At 40.2% G+C, this 24,292-nt stretch overlaps 2 protein-coding genes across 9 annotated transcripts in view; one reads left to right on the top strand and one right to left on the bottom strand.

Moving 5' to 3' along the window:
* Positions 1-4,003: 4,003 nt before the first annotated feature.
* ENY2 (ENY2 transcription and export complex 2 subunit) lies at positions 4,004-10,226 on the bottom strand. Of its 5 annotated transcripts, none has more exons than XM_074898529.1 (5): positions 10,208-10,226; positions 9,092-9,185; positions 7,129-7,199; positions 5,145-5,219; positions 4,004-4,256 (listed from the first exon to the last, which is right to left on the bottom strand). In XM_074898529.1, exons 2-5 carry the CDS (start codon positions 9,157-9,159, stop codon positions 4,180-4,182), a joined length of 291 nt encoding a protein of 96 aa, XP_074754630.1. In that variant the 5' UTR covers positions 9,160-9,185; positions 10,208-10,226; the 3' UTR covers positions 4,004-4,179. The 5 variants fall into 5 exon arrangements, with proteins under 5 accessions (XP_074754630.1, XP_074754627.1, XP_074754629.1 ...); XM_074898526.1 differs by lacking the exon at positions 10,208-10,226 and adding an exon at positions 9,584-9,692; XM_074898528.1 differs by lacking the exon at positions 10,208-10,226 and adding an exon at positions 9,477-9,569.
* The window catches only part of NUDCD1 (NudC domain containing 1), a 55,002-nt gene continuing 40,494 nt past the window's right edge, over positions 9,785-24,292 (top strand). For 2 of the 4 annotated variants that reach the window (XM_074898523.1, XM_074898521.1), the window contains exons 1-2: positions 9,785-9,996; positions 20,799-20,953. In XM_074898523.1, the coding sequence (XP_074754624.1) occupies positions 9,879-9,996; positions 20,799-20,953 (273 nt within the window). In that variant the 5' untranslated portion in view covers positions 9,785-9,878. Of the gene's footprint in view, positions 9,997-13,300; positions 13,428-16,062; positions 16,187-20,798; positions 20,954-24,292 lie in introns of all 4 variants that reach the window. The other 2 variants (XM_074898525.1, XM_074898524.1) reach the window with 2 other exon arrangements.

Below are 24,292 nucleotides of genomic sequence, written 5' to 3' on the forward strand. Positions count from 1 at the left end.
GAACCGTGGTAATTGTGAAATACACTAGAGCAATCTTGGGCCTTTTCTCATTCCAAGCAGAATGTTGATTAACTTATTCATTACACTAAAGTGGTGAAGTATAAATTATTTATGAGGAAAGGAATTTATTTTTCCTCTTTTTGGGCTCAAGTCATTACAAATTGGGCTCTGCAGCCACAGCTGCTTCTTTTAGAAACTAAATAGCTGTGAAAAACAGGCCAAGGAGAACACAATTCTGATTTCAACTGCAAATATTTAGAAATTTAAAGAAAGCCAGCAGGTAAAAGCGTTGGATATTTTTTCATTGGTACAGTGAAAACTCAATCATCACTAAGCAAGTTAAAGCCAAACTACCAGGGTGCCACAATCACTACAATTAAACATATTCCATTATGTGAAAGAGGACATGGGCCATGTAGTGCACAGCTGTCACCCCAAAGGACCCTCCAGAGAGAACTGAGAAGCAACAGTAATTTTTTAATAGCACTGATGGGCTCCTACTGGATTTAAACAGACTTCAGACATACTTGATCCCCAAGTAACAAAGTTCTTTACTGAAACATTATGACAGTAAACAAGAATGAAGAAGAATGAGAAAAAAGAATACAAAAAAACCCCCAAACAATTGAAAAATCTGCAGTGGCAAAATGATAAGGTTCTACCTAAGATGTAAGTTTCACATCTCGGCAGAGTTTCTTGGTGGTGTTACAGTTTTATAACATTTGGCTGGACTATGTCAATGTGGAGAAGTATTCATGGGGAAATAATTATCAAACAAATTAGAATCTAACCAGTTTCAGTTCATTGTGTATTTCAGACCCCTTAGGGCCTGACTAAGGGAAAGGCTAAACTAACTTTTTTTCTAATGGTCTTTCATTGACAGCAGTAGGGTTATTCAATTCACTGTCACATAGAATTTGGATTAGTGCACATCCAGGACTATACCAATTTACTCTAGCTGTTATCTATTATTTCAATGCCAATTTACAAACATTTACAGACCAAGCTAAATCAGCTACTAGAGTGTATGTATAGGGCTACCATCTAAAAGAAGTATATGCCCACAGCTGAGGTAATGCACATGAATCCTAATTGTCACTTCTTCGCTCTCTAGTTCTTGGTGCTGTCTGCTTTTGTAAGGAACAGATGCATTTCATGACATTGAAAATGCTGAAATTTTGCAGAAAAAGTAGTTATGTATCTGTCTGTCTGCATATGCTATGTGGAACCTTTAATAGCACAGATCACCTTACTTTTCAGTGTGTGAAAAAAATCATCAACAGAACAATAATGTTCTGGCTGAATCCTGAATGTTACCGATTGTTTTCAATACTCAGCCAGATGAGTAGAAACTGAAATTGTGCAGAGAACAGTTTGTAAAACAAAACCACCCTGTGCATCTAAGATTAAAACCTGCAGTTGAAACAAATATATGAGGCTACTAAGGGGACCTATTTATTCCTCAAGAAACCATCTCCCATTGCTGATATGACCCCAAATCTAACTTCATTTCTTAGAAGATCCATCAAGATCTCTCTGACCAGTCTGCCCCAGTGTAATTTGGTTCTGCACATGGTGTCAGCAATGCTTTTGCCTAGCTACTGAATGGAGGCTGGGCTGGTGTGGTTAACAGAACTCACTGTGGGAACATGTGGTGTGGGGCTGTTTATGTCAGAGAGCAGCCACTGTTAGCCTGAGATGGGAGCCCTGGTGTGTCTGGAGGGCAGTCACTCTCTCCTCTTCCTTCTGAGCTCTGAATGCCCTTGCATTTTAAGCTGGTCTGGGCAGAACTTTACAACTTAGTTTTGGAAGCATGTGAAAGCACCATTTGTCAGGTCTTTAACTTCAGATTGGTCAGCACAACGTTCTGAATATTTATACGGTGTTCAGTCTTTACTCTGGGCCAAGCATGAGCTGCCTACAGAGAACTACACCACAGCTACAGCAACTGACTTCAACTGTCATGTTCTAGATGGAATCTCAAACATTTACTAATCAGAAAACAAGCCTTCCACAGTTAGGTGTATGAATACCTTAAGTCTGGCCTTCTCCCACCACAGTGAAGGAAATCAAGTGGAAGCTCTGGAGCAAGTTGTTGTGTGCCCATAACACACTGCAGCCATTCATCAAGCAAAGATTTTTAAAGTCACGTGCAAAATATCAAAGAACATCGGCAAAGACTTCTAAGAACAAAGGAGTATGAACATGGAAGATATTTTACAGCCTTGCCATATATTAAACACACTCAGCTAGTGTATATTCTGCTAGACTTTGTGAAGAAACCTTCTGTACTCCTGTCAGTTACTAGCATTGGGTAAATCAGGTCTAGAATTAAGAGCTCAGAATAAATATACATAAATGTAATTCAAACAACATACCCATTGCAAATGAAGTTGCAGTCCAACACTGAATTAACATACTCAATGCAAATAAACTTTTTAAAAACCAACTTTTAAGTTGAAGAAATAATTTTCTCCTTTCTGAAATCCACCATTACTTAACACCCATGTTATTTAACAGTGTAGACACAATGACAAACAGCAAGTATGCTCAAACTGGCATGAAAGTAGATATAGAACAGTACAGAAAAGGCCCTCAGGAGGAGTTCCTGTATACCGCAGCAGATCCCTGATCCTGGCTCCTGCAATGTTCCAGTCTCAGTAGGAACTTGGTCTTGTGTAGACAAAAGGTGTTCACAACCCATTACATCCTGTCCCACTGAGCATCGGCATTGCCCTGTTTATACTGACTTTTGTCTAGTGACAGCCTTCACCTTCAGGTATTGCTAGACTCTCCTCTCACGTCTGTTCCCCAATTTGCAGTCTGAGCAGACAAGTTAGTAAAATACCTGCAGCCTGGCAGGGATGGCCTTGCTGCTGCCGTTTCATCCCAGCCCTGCACAGGTGACTAGCGCAGCTCAGCCACAGGAGCACGCCGCACAGCGTGGGAAGGACGCACTTTACTCCAGCAGGACATGTTATTTTTCTCTTCAAAAGGAGAGGGGCTGGGGGTGGCAGTGGGGCTGGAGACCAGGTGAGGGTGGGGAGAGGAAGCAGCCCCAACCTGCCCCACACGTGAGGTGTGTGCGCCCTGCACAGCTCACAGCACGGCTGGGAAATGGCACAAATCCACAGGAGCAAGCACAGCTTTTGGAGCTGCACTCCAAGTGACAGTTTTTAGAGTATTCTTCTAAGAAGTATGAAGATTTATGTTGAGTCAATTCACTTTTCACAGTAGCCAAGTCACAACAGCATCTAACTGCTCATTCAGTTTCTGCTTATGCTTCTCCTTCACTTCATGATCTGTTAGACACCTCAAATTGAAGCTGGCAAAAATTAAACGTTCTCACTTCAAAGTCCCTTTCCTGATCCTCTCTGTTCATCTTTATTTTTGCAGCTATTTATAGACCTGGCTGATGGTGCAGTCCCAGATACAAGAATTTAAAATGTATCCTCTTAAGAGACTTATGTTGGCAAATTGTTGTATTACACTTAAATTTCCAAAGGCCCCAAAAAGTCACGTAATTAAAAATTAGCAGTAATACAAGCAAAGCTAGAAAGCAGTAGCTGTCATGGATCAGAATAGTGACTCTTTTTAAATAAAGTAAATGTGAAGAGAGAATTACTCATGAAAGACAGGACTGCTTTTTTCTGTTTGAAGAATTCAAACTCTTATAAATTACTGAGTCAATATTTGCAACACAAGTCAGAGACTTCAAACCACTCACTCTAGCAAAGAAGTACCGAGAGGAGTGCCACCAACAGTTTCATGTAGTCTTAACTTTTTCATGCTGTCCAGCTACTTACTCAGATAGTGTATCATATCCCATTTTCCACAAATCTTCTTACCCCTTCTGCTTTTCTCATTAGCATACTTGTTAATCATGCTTCTTTTTGGAAAATCTGAGATTTGCACAACAATATAAAATTATGTATTATTAAAAACTGGCATAGGTGATAGCATATTACAGTACACTTACAGAGAAAAGCCTCAGAACCACAAGTCCACAATTTTTTTTATTAAAATAACACCAAGTTTAAGAAATCAATGCAGAGCAAAGAAACTTCAACTCATCATACAAAAAAAAATAATGTTTTTCCGTCCTTAATGTAAACTGCATTCAAATCCTGACATGATTGAGATAATACAGAAACACTGTATCCCAGATGAATGACAAAGTTAAAGACTGGCATGCTGGGCAAGGAAGGTTCTTATTCTTTGCAAGAGCTCTTTCTTTACACTGTCTGGTACCAAGGCTGAAACACAAATAAGAAGCAAGAAGTAAAAAAGACAAAATGGAAAATATGCTAATATCAGCCTTTTACAACTTGTTTCTTTGTTCTTACAGTTAATACCTACAGTAACTGAAGCTAATTGATTTTCATATTGCACATCTATATTTTTCCCATCTACAGTTGGCTGAAATTGAAGTCTATTGAGAACACTTGTTACTGGTAGGTTTTTGCCTAGCCATAGTCAAGAAAAGTTTGAGGGAAAGGACTGTTCAACAGTAAACAGGATATAATCACCAGAAACTAGTTTGATTATCCTACCTTTTTTCTTCACAAATTTAAGACAAAAAAATAATCTCAGCTATGACCTCAGAGCAAGGGTCTTCAGCAGGTTATATTCAAGGCCTGTTTTTATTTAAGACCTAATGATTTTTCTCCCACTAGCACCAAAGCCTATTAGAGAGGCCAAAAAGAACTGTATAAAGAAGACTGCAGTATTTCCTTAAGATATTCAATTTTTCTGTATCTGTATGCTATGTCCTTTTTTCTTCCCACTTCCCATTACACTAGTACCGTTAGTTCTGATCTTCCATCTTAAAAAGAACTGGAATTTTCCATGTCTGCTGTGTACCCCACGTTTTCTTGGGATCAAGTCAATTATAAAAATGAATACAGACTCATGACTAAATAATGTAACCTGCAAAAGTAGTCTACACACAGAGCTCATGACAGATTTTGAATGGCTGTTACACAATACAAATTCACGTTGAATTTCTAGTTAATATCAAGATATTAATATTTTTCCTTGAATCCAACACAGGCAAGTTCATAATGCTGCTTTCAAAATATTAATGAAATACAGAGAGGTATGTTTATTGATGTACTACCACACCCATGCTTGCGTTTTCTTACCTCTGCCTTTGGGAGTGATTTCTGCCACCAAATCATCAACAGTAACATGCTCTAATCCTTTTTCTTTAATGACATCTGGGGAAGACCAAGACCAGTATTTTAAGTCTTTTAATCCATTCATTAGAAGACAAAACCTGTACCAATGATTAAGAGACAAAACCTGCATGCATAGGTCATCAAAGAATACGAAGTACCACGTGACCTAAATGTAGGTTATTAACTCAGTACCTACTGCACTGTACAGTGGATTTAGTCTCTCATTCATACCATAGGTTTAAGGATAGGAACTCATCACTACTGATGCATCTTGATCAGCTCGTATATTAAAGTCAAACATTGCAAAGTTTAAGCTTAGCTGAGCATTACTAGATGTGCATATTACTAGAGTGTTGCAGCAGTTCCCAAGTTGGTCCTCTTTATCTCTTCAAACACATTGTTTACATAATAGTGAGAAAGAGATGCAACTGGAAAAAGACTTTGGAACACACAAGGAAGAGCACAGAGACAGTAAATACTACTCTTTCTAACGGGTTTAAACATCTTTCTATAGATCTCAGCAAAGTAAAAAAGCATATCTGAAAGATAGATATGCACCTACAGCAAAATAAAAGCTATGATTAAGATACACTGTATGATTAATACATACCAGTATTTAAACAATCGTTTATTTAGAGTGTCTTGAAGATTACTGAAAATGCAGAAGTCAATGCTGAGAAGAAACCTCAATTCAGTAGCATAAACCTAAACTATTTTGTCTAAACATGAATGTTTTTAACCGCATGTCAGTACATAGGATGGACTGTCTCCAGGACATACGTTTTCTGAACTGATATCACATGAACTATTTGTGAACTCTTCTCCTTGGCTGAATTCCCTGTAGGAGACAATCCTGGATTGCTCAATTATTGGCCCTAATCCACAATGGCAAGAGGGTCTAGAACAAGCTACCAAAAACCTGCCACTCCCACCTCAACAAAACAACAACAAAAACCCACCCTCTCTGTCCTTTCTTTTGGAGGTTATTAGGACCTTAACAGGGACAAATGAACTTCTATTTGCATTCTCAGCAGCTGCAGTTACAGTTCAAAGCACTAATGTACATCAAATAATTCTACATAACTTTACTATAGCAGAATATAAAGTGTATAGTTGAGAAGGCAGATAAACATCCGTTTCGCTATCTGTACTACTGAAATAGGTAATCTCTGGCAGTGGCATCAGGCAGCCAACTGCAAGCAGGTATTTCAGCCTTCTCTGCACATCCACCTATGAAAACAATTTAACACACTCAGCCCTACAAAAAGAAAAACTTTGTAATGGAATATTGAGTTGCCAGGCACAACAGACCAAATTAGAATTAAAGCAAAAGCTCAAGGGATTTGTTATTCACTGTAAGGAAATTTCATCATGTGTTAATATTCCTAAATGCTTAAATACTATTTATAATAGTTATATACAGTCAGTAAATTGTAGTAATGCTAAATGCTTAACTCATAACTAAAGATTTCAGTATTTAGATGTTCATCTGCTTGTTTTCTCTCATCTAAATGCATGATCTTATTTTCAAGAACCATATTCGGAAAGAGTACAAATGCACTTCCTTATCTCCTATATGTGGACAACAAAGTTCTCTTAAGTTTCTAAGTTGTGTACCACTGTATTTGCTCCATTTTTCCTTTATCTTGGTTTTTATCCTCCTGTGGTAAGAAAGCCATCTCAAAACAAAAAGATTTATCATAATTAGTATTTAGGGAGTCAATTCCAGTATTTTTCTCAGAAGCTTATTAAGGTTCAGATCAGAGAAGAAGTTTCAAGATTATTTTGCCGAGATGATCAGATGCTTTCTTCCATGTAAAACCAATTGCCCAGAGTACTTTCCTCTTGCCCAAGTCTCATTTAAATTGACTGTTGGGCAATCTGAGACTTTTATTTGGCCAAAACCTCAGTTGATTACACAGGATATTAGTTATTTGACTACTGTTACCTTTGCAATGTGCCTTCAACTGATCCTTCCAGCCGCATTCAATTAATTTGGCTCTCAGCAACTCCTTAAGGCTGTTAAGACAATATACAAACTTGTTAGAAAAAACGAACATTCCTGACAGTGCAAATATGCTTCAGTGTAAAAGTTAAGCCTACAATTACTACTCATAGCAGAACTCCCAGACCAGCAGCAGAAGTGACTGAACAGTATGTGAATCCTAACCTGAATGAGTACCAATTTCAGTTTACCATGTTAGACTATGAGGAATTGGTGGCTCAGAAGCTAATTCACAGTATTTCTTCAGGCAGCATTGATGCTGCAGCCACAGAAAAGAGGTAGAAGCCCTTGAATCACTTGAACTGCCGAAGTCTACTCTGTTAGCAAATGTATGGTAACTTTCAAAGTTAAAATAATTCACCTGAAACCAGGCCTTAAAAATAAACAAACAAATCCTTCCCCCCTCCTTTCTAAAAGGAGAACTCTCTGCTATACTGTCTTCAACTGCAGGTTTCTCTCCCCAGTTACACTTTACCGCATGTTGAGTGAAGATGAAGGGACCGTATATCTTATCTTCCTAAGTGTGATCAGCAATTATAAGCATAAGCAACAAAGAATCAGGCACTACATGGAGAAGACAAACAACAATCTGCTGCAATGATACATCTACTCCATATATCAAAAGAAAATACTGAAAGCTAGCTAAGAAAGTGAAAATTAGTACTGCAAAACAGAAGAAGGGAAAATTAAAGTAAGATATGATAAAATAAGCTTTAGTATCTTTATCCTTTATTCCATCAGCTAGCAAGCCTACTTACCTTGTACCATCCTAAATAACTCTACCAAAATTGTGGTTTTATGAATGAAAGGATTGCAGCAAGAGGCTGAACTGTGTAGGTCTAATCTCTTTTACCCAGTGAATTGTGAAGAGGGCAGATGAACTGGTAACAAAAAGCAGAGTAACAATACAGGTGACATTCACTGATTCTGGGTATTTCTTAGTTTAAGAAATCTGAGCGCTCTCTCTGATCATAGTACAGCTCTGATAAAGCTTGTTTATAATACAGCTTTTGGCATCTTGTCAAAACTCTTCTTACTCTTAAATTAGAATAAAATAGGTCCCAATACCATTTCAAGAAATTGCCTGGTCTGCTGAAGCTCTGCAATCTCCAAGGGGCTGGTCACAACCAGGAAAGAAGTAGAGCACAGACACCATGTCAGTCTACAAAAGGTTACCTAAGGTACAGGGCTGTGTTATGACCTAGGAAGATGACTCCTTCCTTGTACAGGCCTTGAAAAATGAAGGAAATAGATCTTTTGGTACATGGTGTAACAAATACAGGGAAATGATAAGGAGAATGTCATAAACACACTAGCGATACGTAAAAACAAAGCAAATAGAACATACTGAAGAGACAACAGAAGGCCAAAAACTAGCTGCCACATGACATTGCGTAATGTACTTATTTGCCTTTATTGGGATCTCTACAATGACTTGCACAAGTGCTGTTCTATGTGTTCCACTGTATATTTCTTTCCCTAACAGCAGAAGAGGGAGGAACACAAGAAAAACGTAAAAGCAAAAAAGGAAAGTTTTGTCTCATTCTCTTTATCAGGAAATATGATTTAACTGTGACAAATTGCATTTAATGGCGATTTTTATATGAACCAAGAGCTTTCCAACTGAAAATACTGGAATAAAAACAACCTTTAGCGTTCATAAGCCAACCACACATCCTTTATTTTTCCAGCTTCTCAAGTGTAAAACTAAAATAACTGTTCAAAAGGCAAAAATAAGGGGTTTGGGGTTTTATTTAATACACAGCTTCACGTGATGCACAAGACTTTCACATGCACGGATTTAGACAATTAGGAGTTAAACTTACTTAATCTTTACTTCTAGGTACAGTTCGGGTTTGGTAACATTTAAAGCCTCTTACTGGCAAGGAGCAGAAAGCCTACTTACCGTTCTCGCTCTCCTGTTTCTATTAGCTTTTGGTTAATGGTTGCTCTCATCTGGGCATCTTTATTCATTTTGGAAACCAAGGTTTCTCACAAACCTACACAGAGCAGAAGAGAGTTTTAACAACTACTGGTGACACTGACACGACAAAAAGAAGTCACTTGTACAGAAGTACACGCAGTGCCACGTCCATTTATTTACACATGGCGGCAGCCTGTGACCGGAGCGCCAGTGTGTGACCAGCTCAGGGGACGAGGGTGCACACAGAGCACCGGAACACGCCATGCCCCCGGCGGCACCGGGAGGCCACTGGGCCGCTTGCCCGGGCGCGGGCCCCCCCCGCCAGCGCGGCCTCCCCGCAGGCCGGCCCTGCCGCCCGGCGCCTCACCCGCCCGGCCCCCCCAGCGGCCCCCCCGCCGCGGCCGGAGCGAGGAGGCAGGCGCGGGGAAAGGCGCCGGCAGGCCCAGGCCTGGGCCCAGCGCGCTCCCGCCTCACCCCGCCGCGGCGCCGCCAGTCCCCGGCGGCAGGAGGCGGAGCCGCCGTCCAGACGCAGCAGCCGCGGCTGCCCCGCTCCCGCGGGCGCCGCCGGGAGAGGTAGTCTGGGAAGGTGCCGGCAGCGCGGCGGCGGCTCCCGAGCCGCTCTCGGCCTGCACTACCGCTCCCAGCCTGCCCCGCCGCTGCCGCCCGGCCCGGCCCGGCCCGGCCCGTGGTGCTCCGCGGCGGCTCCGCGCGTCGCCCGAGGGGCCGCCGAGCTGCCGCCCCTTCCCGAAGTTGTCCCCGGAGCCGCGGCATGGCGGGCGCCGCCCACTGCTCCCTGCAGGCCAAGCGCCTGCTCCTGGACCCCAAGTTCGAGGGCTACAAGCTGTCCCTGGAGCCGCTGGCCTGCTACCAGCTGGGGCTCGACGCGGGTGAGGAGCGGGGCTGGGTCCGGCGGCCCGCGCGGCGCGGGGAGGGGGAGGTGAGCCCGCTGGGCCTCCCCGTCGCCCTGCGGCCCGGCCGGCCCCTCAGGCAGCGGGGGTACCGGCTCTGGCCGCCTTTCCCTTCGTCCTCTTGCGGTGCTCCACGGCCCGGCCCGCGGTCCAAGCGCGCCCTGAGCTGCGGGAAGCCCGGCCGCCTTACCGGGAGGCCCGCGCACTTGTCCCCTGTCGGGAACGGCGGGTGTTTGAGAGACTCGACGTTTCGTCTCGGTTTTTCTCGTTATAATTGTGTAAGGCGTTGTTATTGCTCCGCCCCTCCCAGTCTTATGTGGCTTCATGGTAGAGCAAGGTCTCTGTCTGTGGTGAAATCACTGCCTTACAGCTGTCTGCTCCTGTGAGTTTAAACTTAGTTTCTATATGGGTAAGAAAAATCTGTGTGCTGGATCTGGTCTGGCTTGTGCACACGTGGTAAGGCCAGATGACCAGCTGAGTTCAGAGCAGTACTATGTATGAGCCTGATGGTGAACATGCAATTTAGAGAAATATATATGGAGTTAGTATCTTTTACTTTAGCAAATTAGCGATTTTTCTTCCTTTTTCTGCCCACAGTTCAGAGGTGGATCTTCAGGCTATGCATTCCACGCTCTGCTTTTTCTACAAGGTGTTAACATTTGAGGTATGAGCCCATTAATGGGTTAATTCACTGAGAAGAACAGTAGCACAAAGTCATGTTGGGTATGTGCCTACAACCCTAGCCATGCCCCCTGAAATCTCTCAGCGTTCTACCTTTTTTATTTGTGCAATTTAGGCCTTTTGTAAGGTGGATGAATTCGTTTCTTTTTTGGAACAGTTATGCGCAATTTGGGTTGACCTCTCCATCATAATTTACTGAACAATATACTTATCTACAGAGTTACCTGTTACTATGTTTATATAAAATAATATAAATATAATATAAAATAAACATACTAACTATGTTTAGTTTTGAGTTGAATACATTGTATTAGCAGTGGGTCAGAAGGGCGTGTTTGCCGTGGAGAATTGTCACCAGTGAGATGGAAGTTGTATGTGAATTGTCTATTCAAGGACGAGTGAATGAGATTAAGGTGATCGTGTATGTGTATCTATGATAGGACTGGAAAAATTAATGAGAATAACATTTTTGTTACATATTTTGACATTTTTAATGTCAGATTGATTTAGGTGTCACCTTTCAAACGACAGTCCAAATGTGAGTGTATGTATGTTAGGAGCGTACTACAGCTGTGTCAGATAGCAACAGTTGGCATAGTGCAGGTAGTCTCTCAGTTTGTCCTTTGTTTGATCCTCTACTTATGGTTAAGCAAGCTGTGTGGTTCTTGGATAGTAAGTTGTGCACCTGTTTGAAATAGATGAGGATTAGAGATTTTCATTAAAATGTTTGAATGATGGAGTTGGAGAGACGGATCTAGTCCTTGTCTATTCGGATATTCTAAATAATAGTTACAGTAACTTGTGTGATAGAAGATTGGTATGTGTGCCTATGTTCTTTTCAGTCTCCACTTCCCACAGCACAAAGACCCTGACTCCAGTATAACTTACTTGGCTGTCCTACAAAATCATTAAGACCAAGTCACTTACTCTGTTCTCTGTGTGTGTATGTGTATATAAAGATCAGTCCACTGAAGAGTGGAAAGCTTTTTTGTTGTTGTTTTTTAAAACTAGTAACATGTAATATAAGCCAAACCAGGCTCGATATCCATCTTCTAGATATTTTATGTTCCATATTTGAGCCTGTTCTCAGGCCATACAGCTGTCTCTGCTTGCTGGCTTTCTTCTGCTTACTTCAAGGCAGTTTCCTCACAGTACAGAGATGTTCTGTACCTGAACTTTGTATTTCCTGGTGTCAGTGGTCTACATATGCGTTAGCCTGAGGGCATCCTTCTGTAACGTAACTTTTATGTTGCGCAGGAATAATGGGTTGAATTGTAGAGACTGTGGATGGTGTGTAGGCTGTGTTTTTTTCAAATTACTGTATGGGTGAAGAAATTAATACTGTGTGAGAAGGCCAAGGACTGACTTCTGCTTTCCAGCACATTTGTGAGCAGATTAAAAGTCTCAGGAATGTGATGAAGAACTCAGTAGCTTGTGGATTATTAAATTAATATTTGTCACTGAGTGAAGAGTTTGATTTTATTTCCTCAAAGTGGGAGTGAGTAAAGTACAATAGTTTTAAAAAAGGTCAAATGTTTAGGAACACTTTCAGCATGACTGATTTCTGATTTTGTTCACAACTGTGTGCAAAACTGTGATAGTAGAATCTGGAAGATTAATGTAAAAAGACTGTTGATTTTTTTGTTTGTTTTCCAGGAAGATATTTCAGCAGTGCTTGTCTCAAATGACCTGGGATTTGAACTTCTGCCTGTATGGCAACCCAAATTTCATGGCAGTAAGATGAACACATGAGGTTTAGAGTACCTTGAATAAGTGACAATAAATAGGTGTTCCTTCTTAAGTAGAACTGAGTTAACTCAGCTGTAGTTGAAGTATTTATGCAGTGTTATTACAAACTTGTGTATTAAGCATTAATCTTCTTTGTCAATATTTTAATCTATGTTTTTATAATTATCCATTTTTATGAATTTCACTGCTAGCTATAAAATAAAATGACCAAAAAAAATTGACACATGGAGTTTAAGCAGGCTACTACTGGAGCAGGTGAATAGCAGCATGTGGTATTGTGGGGCAGCTTGTGGTGGTTGTCATGCTCATGTGTACTACAATGAGCTTAATTTTCTGACTGTTTTGTAAAACTTAGTATTCAGGTCTGATTTGCCTTTAACTGTCAAACTGTGGTTGCCAGGAATTTGCTGTGGTCAGATGTGCAGCTGAAGCAGAAAAAATTTAAAACATTCATTTTATTTATTTATTTATTTATTTATTTATTTATTTATTAGATCTGTGGTAGATGGGAATTTTCTAGTGAATTTCTTAAATATATGGTAACAGTGAAGAAGAATGGTGAAATTTTGATATGTTCCCTTTTAAATACTCTGATTTGTATGTTCTTGTATTTCTTCCCTACTCCTACCCGTTCTGTCCTAGTTAATCTAAACTTTCACAGTCATTCTCTTTTCACATCTCTCATCCTGGTAACATGTTTCAACTAGTAAAGAGTCCCACACTATTATACCTTTAATTCCAAACTGTTAATCCTAAATTTTGTCTATTTTTCTCCTTATTTTCCTTAGTTTATTCCCATAACTTATTTTCACATTCTTCCTTTGCATTGAGCTTTGTAATGCTTTTCTTTTAGATCACTGAACCTTTGGAGAGAACAAAGAGCGTCTCATTTACTGTCACCTCTTCTGACCTGATCTGATCTCAGCAGAGCCCAACACAGTGATTGTGGGGCAAATCCTTGTCTCCAACAGGGAGCATGTGTGAGATGCACAACATTTTTAAAGGAATGAGAACCGTGTTCTTGACTTTCACTGGTCAGATGTAACGACTCCTTTTTGTTTTTTTCCAGAGTCTTAGAATTTAAAATTTTAGAATTTTTAAATTTTAAAATTTAGAATTTTAAATGTGGATATCTCTCATGCCTTTCCTCTCTATCTTGTCTATTTGGCAGAACCATTATACATATGATGTAGTGTATGCTTTTTGATACAGTAACAGCTGAAAGGCATAGTAAGCATTCACTCAAACATGGAGCTCCTATTGCAAGCCAGGAGAATATGCAGACGGTGCATTCCTTTCACCATGTGCATTTATGGGGTTTTTTTATCACTTCTTTTAAAAAATGGTGTAATAAATGACTGCCCTATTTGCAGCATGTTTAGACTGGAAAGTCTGTACTTCAGTGAAAAGTAGTTACCCATTCACTGTACTTTAGTGAAAAGTAGCTGCCCATTAGTAATGCTACCTGGAAAACATGTGTTTGTGTCTTTTTATGGAGCCAAAGGCACTGATGTGTTTCAAACAAATTCCCATTTGCATTTTCCATTTCCATTTGAAAAATTAAATATAGAAAAAAGTCTTTAATGTAACTGTGAGCCACCTTCAGACGTTTTACTCTGGAGAAGAGGAGGCTGAGGGGAGACCTCATCTCCCTCTACAACTACCTGAAAGGAGGGTGCGGAGAGCTGGGGATGAGCCAAGTAACAAGTGGTAGGACAAGAGGTACTGGCCTCAATTTGCACCAGGGAAGGTTTAGACTGGATATTAGGAAGTATTTATTTCCAGAATGGATTGTTAGGCGTTGGAATGGGCTGCTCAGGGCAGTGATGGATTCCCCATCCCTGGAGGTGTTTAAGAGTCGGGCTGACATAGCGCTGAGGGATCTGGTGTAGTTGGGAACTGTCAGTGTGAGGTCAGTGGTTGGACTGGATGATCTTCAAGGTCTTTTCCAACCTAGATGATTCTGTAATTTACAGCTGTAGTACATAAATCTAGGTTTAAGTCTCAGGCACATGTGTATCTCTTCTTGTGTTGTACTTCAATTTCTTAAGAAAGAAAAAGATAATATAGAGGCAGGTTCTGCCTTGGAACTGTTGTTAAAATGGTTCTTGCAGCTGGCACAAGTCAGCTTATAAATCCAGGCATTGTTGTAACGGTACTTTCACAAATGCCTTACTAGTTTTTGGATCTCATTCAATTTTTTTGTTCAGTTTAGTGCATGATAGATGTAATTTACTTTTCACACGTGTGTAAGTATTTTGATTAGGCAGAAAAATACTTCATTGCATGGTATCTGTCTGCCTGTTCTTGTTTTCAGCAAGCTATGTGTTTACTGAACAGTAAATTTTTGTGTTTAGTTTACTAACACATTGCAGTAGAATAAACAAACCTTGCACTTTTATTTAACGACTGCAATGAGATGATGCTGCCATTAACAGTAAAAACATATTTTTAAAATAGATTTGTTAGCATTTAAAGATCCTTCTATCCCTCATACTAGAAAATAAATTAATGTGATCTCTTCTACTAGTAGATAAATGTGTATGAAGTACTAAATTGTGTCCACTGGGTGGCATTGCAAAACAAAGTATGACTTACAAGCATGTAACATTCAATGACCCAAAACAATATGTTGATAAAATTTTTTTACATATTTTCCGATATTGTAAAGTTGTTTTTATGTATTCAGTAAAACATCTAAAAAGGGGGGGGGGGGGGGGGGGGGGGGGGCATCTCTCACCCTTTGTTCTCTACTTTTCCCCCCCCCCCCCCCCCATTTCAGCTACTTAGTGTTTGATGGCAGATCTAAGATTTCACTGTTCATTTAAAGTATAAGTCCCTTGATAGTGTTCTTTATTCAGAGGGGATTTTTTTTTTGCAGTGCGGAGTAATAATTAGAATAAGATCCAGTTAGGTTAGCACGTCTTACTCCTGTTGATTCTTGAGTTTCTTTGTATTTAGTGTTTTTGCTTTTAAGTAAAGGCGGTGTGAGTGAAAATTATCTTTGAACCATTTTGAGTCTTTTTTTTTCAAGTATGGAGGTGGAGATAAATACAATTCTAGAAAGGTGGCTTTTTTTTTTTTTTTTTTACTGGTCTGAAATATACCACCTAAATAGGGTTGCTGGGAAATAATATTGAAAGCTGAGATTTAATTTATACATTCTTTATATTTGCTCTCTTTTCTGGTATGATGGAGTATGAGTAAATATTCCTGTGTTTTAATAGAGCAGATATATTTATCAGAAATTTCAAGGAGGCCATGTATCATTCTGTTGAATTGCTGTTGTTAACTGCTGCTTGTTAATTGAACCTGAAAAACTGAAGCTAGCAAATTAGTCTGACTCTTAAAAAACAAAAGAAAACAAAAAACCAACCAAACAGACAAAAAATCCCCACAACCTCAGACCAAATAGCAAAAAAAACAATTAGTAAAACATCTGGACCAAACAACCAAACAAAAAACTAAAACTTTGTAACTGTGACTGAATAAGGTGATAATATGATTGAAGTATTTCTTCTTTTCCCTTTATATTAACTTCTCTTTTTCTGAATTGACTTTATTAAAAGTCTTCATTTCTTCTCTCTTTTGTCCCTTATTTTTTTTTGCACTCAGCTCTGTTGGTTTTCTCCTCATTTGTCCAAGGACCATCAAGAAAACTTGAACCTAGAAGACTGTAGAAAGGAAGGAATGAACTTCATCCTAGTGTAAAACCTTCTGTAAACTATCTGAGCACATGGTATGTGATAGCAAGTGGCATTTGTGCACAGATTTCACTTGATGACAAAATGGGTTTCAATTAATTGAGGATGGAATATTTTAATTACGTCTTAGCAGAGAGCTACCTGTACAAGATACATTCTGCAAGCAGTTGTTAACCTTATTTGAAGTGTATCATGACATTACAATACACATTTGTTTAATTTCCTGGTTTAAAATCACCTACAGATTGTATAGTTTCTGAGTTCTACTTATGAAGAATTAATTACATACTGCAATTATGCAAGGGATTTGGATCTCCTATTCCTGACCCTTTATTATTCAGGGCTTGTCAGGACTACAGGCTAAAGGATAGAGGATTTATTTATGTTCTTCCAGGTTTTAGAAATTTGTCACCTTACAGTCAGCTAATCAATAGTATATTGTTCCAATAATTTTCTTGAAAGCTTATACATTTGCTTTAGGAAGCATCTAGTTTGGACTGTTTTCACTATTTGTATGTGTTTTAGTTACAATTCTGACAGTAGCAATGGGTCTAGGGGGAGGGGGGGGAGGAGAGAAGTGGAAAAAGGCAGCTTTACAAAATAAGACTATTTGAGGTTTTCTAGAAAACTTCAGGTTTGCTAAAAAAGCTTTACATGCTTCTGCATGTGTATTTTAATTTCAAAAGATCAGTTAATGTAGCTGTACAGGAAGTAGATGACGTATTTGGTTTCATTGGAAAATAATTATCCTGGATTATATTTGGGTTTGGTTTTAATTGTTTACTCACGTCATCTCTTGGTGTTGGGAAGAATATCTCTGATAAAGCGTGATTGTGCAAACAGCTTTAAATCGTGTTTTCACAACACATTCTTCTAATTTCTTTTACAGTGTAATTTACTGTAAAATATTCTAATTAGTTAAAGTAGAAATTGGAATGGGTAGCAGTCTCTCCCAATATGACAGGTGTATTTTCTTCTCACTTCTTTGTTGATATTCTAGCTTTTTTTTTAAGGGCCATGACTTGAGGAACAGTAATTTATTAATTGCAGAGGTATGGAAATCCCTCCTGTGTGCTGAATATGAATAATGATTTTTTTATGCTGAGTGGAATTAATGCTGTTGGTTTGCACATTATCAACAGTGATTAGGAGACTAATTGCTAATTATACTGTCATTTTGCAAGCATTTTGTATAGTATGACTGGATTTTTTATTAATCAGACAGTATAATCTTGTACTGTTTCCTATAGCCACTTTTATGTTAATAGCCAGTATCTCTAATGAGGGGTCAGTTCTGAGCCATTTACTGACTATCTGATTAATGGTATTGTGTTAGCTATTGCACTGGCGCTGATTGCTCTGCAAAATGAACTACTGTTTGCAGTAATTGGTGTTCTGACAGAGTAGAATAAACTACTGCTTCTTCAGTAGGTGTTAAGTAGATGCTAAAGAAGAGTGTAAGAAATCTAAGATGAGGACTGCTGCATAGACTTGTGAAGGGCTTCTGTTACAGGGGTGGATGGAAGTGAAATACTGGAAATAGCTTTGCCCTGTTTCTGAGCAGAAAAGAGAAGAAAGTGGAAGCTGAAGAAGTAGGAACTAAAATACCTGTTGCCATGAGAAATATCAGCCTTGAGGTGCTTTACCCATACTCCGGGTTTGAAGGCTAATCATTGTGGGCTCACAGAGTTTACTTATAACTTTCTAAAGCAGAGGTTCTCAACCTTCCCTTCACCACAGACCCCCTTTAAATATCTTCTGTGGCCATGGACCACCAGGACTTAATTCAAGATTGAAAGCACTAGACTGCATCAAATATTTATTTCAATTTTCTCATGAAGGATCTTCAAATTTGGAGAGAAGGGGAAATAAGTTAATCTGTTAATGCACACACTCATAATATGTTCATTGCAATGATTCCATATGAATTTAAAATAATAGCATCAACACTCTTCTTGCTCAAATGGCCCGTATTATGGTATTTTAACATGCTAATTCTGAATTTGATGCCAGTTTTTACATGAAAATTTGATGAAAACTTTTTACAATTTTTCTCACCTCCCGCCTTGTTTGTCTGTGTTCAATCACCATATATTTTTGTTTATGGGCCCAGGGCCACCACTTGGAGGAACGGACTTAAGCCCCGTTGTGGCCCTAAAGAGGGCTGTTGGGTTAAGAAAATGTCTTTAAGAGAAAAACCGCCTAGTAAAAGTGGGTCCCACAAACCATACTAGCACTGAATATATTAGCATGTCAGGGCAGGCAGGGGAAGGGGCTTGAGTATGAGAGGAGCATTGAGGAGAGGAGGCTGTGAGAGAAGGAGGCATAGTGCTTGCTGTGGGCCAAACCAAATGTTTCTGGGCTGGATGTTCTCCACTCCTGCTTTAAGCCTTCACGGACACCCTGTGATGACGTTGCAGCCCCCCCGGTGTCTGCGGACCACAGGTTGAGAACCAGTGTTCTAAAGGATTTTGCTTGCTGTGTGAAGTTCAAGATAAACTTCCTGCGGGGAAGCTGAGGACCCTGGGATGACTGTAGTAGAGAGTTAACTGGAGCTCCAGTCTGTCTGAGACTATTTGTAGAAGGATGGACTAGACCTCTGCTAATATCTTCGCTAAAACTTGAGCATTTTCTGCATTTTGATATGTTGGGACTATAGCTCCTTGGTCTCTATATAGATACAGAGTAGGAAGAAATTGCTGAATCTAGTTCAAATAAAAACTTGGTTAGTCTTAGAAAGATAACCTCAGTTCTGATTACTGGTAGCTGAGGAGAGGATTTCTACGTGGAAAAATCTTGCTCAAGTGGATGATTGTAGGTAGCATGCTTCTTGCCTTGAAGAAGGTACCATTATAGTGAACAGCTGTTCCTTGTGGCCTCTTTCAGTTAGAAAAAGCTTAGTCTGCAATTTTGATGGTGTGGACATTCCTCGAGATTTCAACCTCAGTGGGAGTACTAAAGACTTTTTTTTTTTTTAAATGACCATGTATTAATTCTACTTTGTACTGTTTTAATATTTTTCCTTGCAAGTGTTGATAGCTTGATTCAGAATTTAAGGCTATGAAATCCATGTAGTTAGACGGGATATTTCTTTTGCCTGTTTTTTTTTCTTGGAGTTACCATTGAGCAGACTTTTTTCCCCCTTACTGTAACACCATGTATGTATCAGGAATGATGTGTGCTCTTCCCAAGCAGACTTAAAAGTATGTTTTACATGGTTGTTGCATGTGTGTTTCATCTTGTGAGGGTTATTGACAAATTGGATCTCAACACATGATGGGAGGAGACAGTATAGGTGTATTGGGTTTTGATAGTGGGGTGGGCTACAGTGGTGTCTTCTGTGAGAAGCTGCCAGAAGCTTCCCCCCTGTCTGACAGAGCCAATGCCAGCCAGCTCCAAGACAGACGCACCGCTGGCCAAGGCCGAGCCCATCAGTGATGGTGGTAGCACCTCTGGGATAACATATTTAAGAAGAGGAAAAACTGTGCAACTGCGTAAGAGGAGAGGAGTGAGAATATGTTGGAGAAACAGCCCTGCAGACACCACGGTCAGTGAAGAAGGAGGGGGAGGAGGTGCTCCAGGTGCTGGAGCAGAGATTCCCCTGCAGCCGTGGTGCAGCCCATGGTGAGGCAGCTGTGACCTGAGCCTGTGGAGGTTAATGGTGGAGCAGATCTCCACCTGCAGACTGTGGAAGAGCCCATGCTAGAGCAGGTGGATGCACCTGAAAGAGTCTGGACCCTGTGGGAAGCCCATGCTGGAGCAGGCTCCTGGCAGTGCCTGTGAACTCATGGAGAGAGGAGCCGACGCTGGAGCAGGTTTGCTGGCAGGACTGGTGACCCTGTGGGGGACCCACGCTGGAGCAGTCTGTTCCTGAAGGACTGCACCCCGTGGGAGTGACCCACACTGGAGCAGTTTGTGAAGAAGCCTGTGGGAAGGACTCATGTTGGAGAAGTTTGCGTAGGACTGTCTGTCATGGGAGGGTCCCCACACCGGAGCAGGGGAAGAGTGTGAGGAGACCTCCCATGAAGAGGAAGACACAGCAGAGGCAACGTGCGATGAACTGATTGTAACCCCCATTCTCCATCCCCCTGCACCTCTCGGGGGGAGGAGGTAGAGAAAACCAGGAGTAAATTAAACCCAGGAAGAAGGGACTGGTGGGGGGAAGGTGTTCTAAGATTTGGTTTTATTTCTCATTATCCTACTCTGCTTTGATTTGTAATAAATTAGTTTCCCCAAGTTGAGTCTGTTTTGTCCATGACAGTAATTGCTGAATGATCTCTCCTTGCCCTCATCTTGACCCATAAGACTTCTGTTATATTTTCTCTCCCCTGTCCAGCTGCAGAGGGGAGTGATAGAGCCACTTGGTGGTCACCTGTCTCCAGCCAGGGTCAACCCACCACAATAGGCCACTGTAAATGGTTGTACTTATTACACGATCACAGTGAGTGACTGTAGTGACCTTCAGTGTGGGTGACCTTTCCAAGTTTATGGTGAAATTTTGAACTATGTATACATAATGTATTTTTATTCAAATAAACCAGATCTATGGACTAAGGAAGGATTATTTTTAAATTATTAGTTTGAACTTTAATTTATTAAATAATAAATCAATGTTAAAATGGTATTTTGTTTTTCTTTTCCCCCCAGCTGTAGCAGAAGTGAAACTTCGTGATGATCAGTACACCCTTGACCACATGCGTGCTTTTGGCATGTATAATTATCTTCACCTTGATTCCTGGTACCAGGATAATGTCTACTATATTGATCAGTTTGGAAGGGTTATGAATCTGACAGTGACTCTGGTAAGAATAAACTTTTTAAAAAAATTATTAAATTTGAAAAGATGGGGGGTAGATAAGGTAGAAAATCTGTCAAGTAGGATCTGAATGCAAAAACTGGGGGGAAGCTATTGCCAGGAAGACAGGTAGATTAGCAGAAATGCAGTTCACCGGAAGGATGAAAGGATTTTAACTGAGGTTTCCAACATGTTTTCATTAATAATATTGCAGTAGTATTGCAGTAGTGTTGCATCTCCATCCATTATGGGGAAGATAGATACAGTGACAAGCTGAAGAAAAGAGTAGACCCTTCTAGTTGCTGGCTTTTTGTCCCCTGCCTTACTTGGTGTTTGTTTGCTAATTTGAAAATACAGTCATTGCAGATATAAGGAGACAAAGAAGCTGTATGCGTTAGAATTAGAAATGCAAGCCTCTATGGACTAATAGGTTAATCTGGCCATCATTTGTTGGAGGCAAAGAGATGCTGGTGGCCCTGGGCAAGCTTGAAATGGAGTGTGAGCAGGCTAGGCCAAGTCTGAAAAACATGACAGTTCTCTGCTTTTATATTTATGCTCTTAAGTAGTCAAACTTTCTCTTTCTTTTGAGTCATTTTGATGCATGGATACACTAGTTTCCGTTACAAAGCTGTTCCTCATTCTGGAGGGGAAAGACATGGCTCCATGGACACTGTTTCTGGTACATGCAATTGTGCTTGGTCATTAAGGAGTAAAAGACTGCGTGGAAAGGAAGATACCTGTTGTCGGGCTACCAAGAAATCTGGCTTGTAACCTTGTGCGACAAAAGAAAACACAGGGTGATGTGTGATTTTTTTTTTTTTTTTTTTTTTTTTTTTTTCTTCGAGAGAGAGAGAGAGTGTACCTTAGTCTGCAGGGTTCTGAGGTTGGAAATTCTGAGGCCAAGGCTAAGCTGAGAAAAATCCTGAAATGATAGTTCTAGATTTTTCAGGAAATGCGGGTTTCCAGAGGATGGTAGGCTGAGAACCAAAGCTGCAAAATAGTTCCTTTACTTTTCATAGAACATAGAAGCAGTTGTACCCTTTGGCAGACTCTTGCTGAAACAGAATAATCTTCTGGGACTTCTTCCAAATCTTTTGAGATCATCTGGATTCCCAATAGGAACATCTAAAAGACAGGAACTTGTCAGGGAAAGACGCCAGTGAACAGTGGCATGTTACAATCTCATTTTTTGTGTCTTTTCCTTATGGTTTGTTAACCTTGGCTGGCTGCCAGACACCCACCCAGACACTCTCTCACTCCCCCTCTTTAACGGGAAGGGGAGAAAATAAAACAGAAAAGCTTGTGGATTGAGATAAAAACAGGAAGATCACTTACCAGTCACCATCACAGGCAAAGTAGACTTGACTTTGGGGAAATTAATTTAATTTATTGCCAGTTAAAACTAGAGTAGGATGACGAGATACAAAGTCACACAAAGCTCCTACTAGGCAACTTGCTCCCACATGGGTTTTCCATGGGCTGCATTGTGGATATCTGACCCGCTGTGGTTCTCCATAGGCTGCTGGGGGACAACCTGCTTCCCCATGATCTTCTCCAAGGGCTGCAGGTAAACCTCTGCTCCACACCACGACATTGGCTGGCAGGCGCAGCTCTGCCCTGTGGCAAGTCCACTGGAGCCAGTTGGAAGCGGCTGTGTCCAGCATGGGGCAGCCCCTGCAGCTCCCCACTGTCAGCACAACATGGACACCCAATGCATTCCTTAATTAGAAGGGCACTAAAGTGTGTAAATTTCTTTCTTAGCAGATTAACTAGATAAAGAATTTTACAACAGGCACTAATTTGCATGTTTATGTGCAGTAAATTGAAGTAATAGTCTTCCATAGAACTGGTGGGTCCGTTGTAATCTTCAGAAAATAATGCTTGTTTAATACCTTGTCATGAGTTTCAGTTCCACTGGACTGTGAAATAAGCCATCCTTGTCCTAATACACAATACAGTGCTGTTTTGCAAAGGAAACATGTTTGCATATGTATAAAAAGGAATGTGTATTCAGAAACATCAGCGAGGTGTCTCATTACAAATGTGCCTGGCCATATATTAGTTCAATGTATATTGCAAATAATATTGTTTTCAGCCAAGTATAGCTTACAAGTCAGCAACAGCCACAATTAAAATTAATATCAGTTGTTTTTAAAACAGAAGGTGGAACCAGGTTAACATGCTTATCCTAAATCCAAAGTGGAGGAACACATAGGCTTTTTAACACATACTTATTTCTAGTTCTGCCTCCTATTTTGATTGCAACTTTGTTTCTAATATGGCAATGTGTTAGTTATCCAGAAATCATGAATTATCCCTGTAACTTAGGTGTTTTACATCATTTGCAAAGGCAAAAAGTATTGTCACTTGCTCAAAATCAGATGTAATTGAAAAAGAAAAGTGATCAACATAAGCAGTTTTTCCTAAATCAGTGGATTCAGAGTGGGTTTTTTTATAACAGGTTGAAAAAGCTGTTACTGACTTTTCTAGAAATACTATATAAAAGCTTTAACACTCTTCCATTACATCTATCATACTTCTTTCATTTAATAAGCCATCATCAGTACTTTGTTTTAAAGACCCACTGACTAGTGTAGTGACAGGACTACTGAGTTGGTTTTTTTTTTAATCTTTGTGGGGTTTTTTGTGTATTACTCGACTTTTTTAATTGCTTGATGTTTGTAATACTGGAATATAGCTGGAAAATATTCAAAGTTTACTCCACCAGCAGTTAAATATTGGACTTGATTTCTAGACCTTCAACTCTTCTTGCAAAGACAACTTTCACAGAATCACAGAATCAGCTAGGTTGGAAAAGACCTTGAAGATTATCCAGTCCAACCATTAACCTAACACTGACAGTTCCCAAATACATCATATCCTTCCGCACTATGTTGACCCGACTCTTAAACACCTCCAGGGATGGGGACGCCACCACCTCTCTGGGCAGCCCATTCCAACACCTAACAACCCGTTCTGTAAAAAAATACTTCCTGACATCTAGTCTAAACCTTCCCTGGTGCAATTTGAGGCCATTCCCTCTTGACTTGTAGCTTACTGCTTGGTTAAAGAGGCTCATCCCCAATGAAATAGAAACTTTGTTTCTTTTTATATTCCAGTAATGGAGTATAGAAATTGTGGCAGCAGTAACTCTTCTCACACTTCATTAAAACCCTTAATGGTATCTATATTTTCATCTTTCTGAATTCCAGTAAGAATTAGCTGTGGCATGCTGTTTCCGTAACTTTCCATTAACTTCAATTCAGAACAACTATTAGTGGCACCAGAAACTGAATGGGAATTCTGGATAAGGAAGCAGATGAAGTGAAGAACAATAAATCTTTTA

The sequence above is a fragment of the Athene noctua genome, chromosome 2 (assembly GCF_965140245.1).
Source record: "Athene noctua chromosome 2, bAthNoc1.hap1.1, whole genome shotgun sequence".
Lineage (NCBI taxonomy): Eukaryota > Metazoa > Chordata > Aves > Strigiformes > Strigidae > Athene > Athene noctua.

Coding starts and splice junctions, on each gene's coding strand:
- ENY2 (XM_074898529.1), bottom strand. CDS start 9,159: ATGAATAAAGATGCCCAGATGAGAGCAACCATTAACCAAAAGCTAATA. Junction 7,200..9,091: donor GAAACAGGAGAGCGAGAACG/GTAAGTAGGCTT, acceptor TTGTCTTAACAG/CCTTAAGGAGTTGCTGAGAG. Junction 4,257..5,144: donor AATCACTCCCAAAGGCAGAG/GTAAGAAAACGC, acceptor TTTGTGTTTCAG/CCTTGGTACCAGACAGTGTA.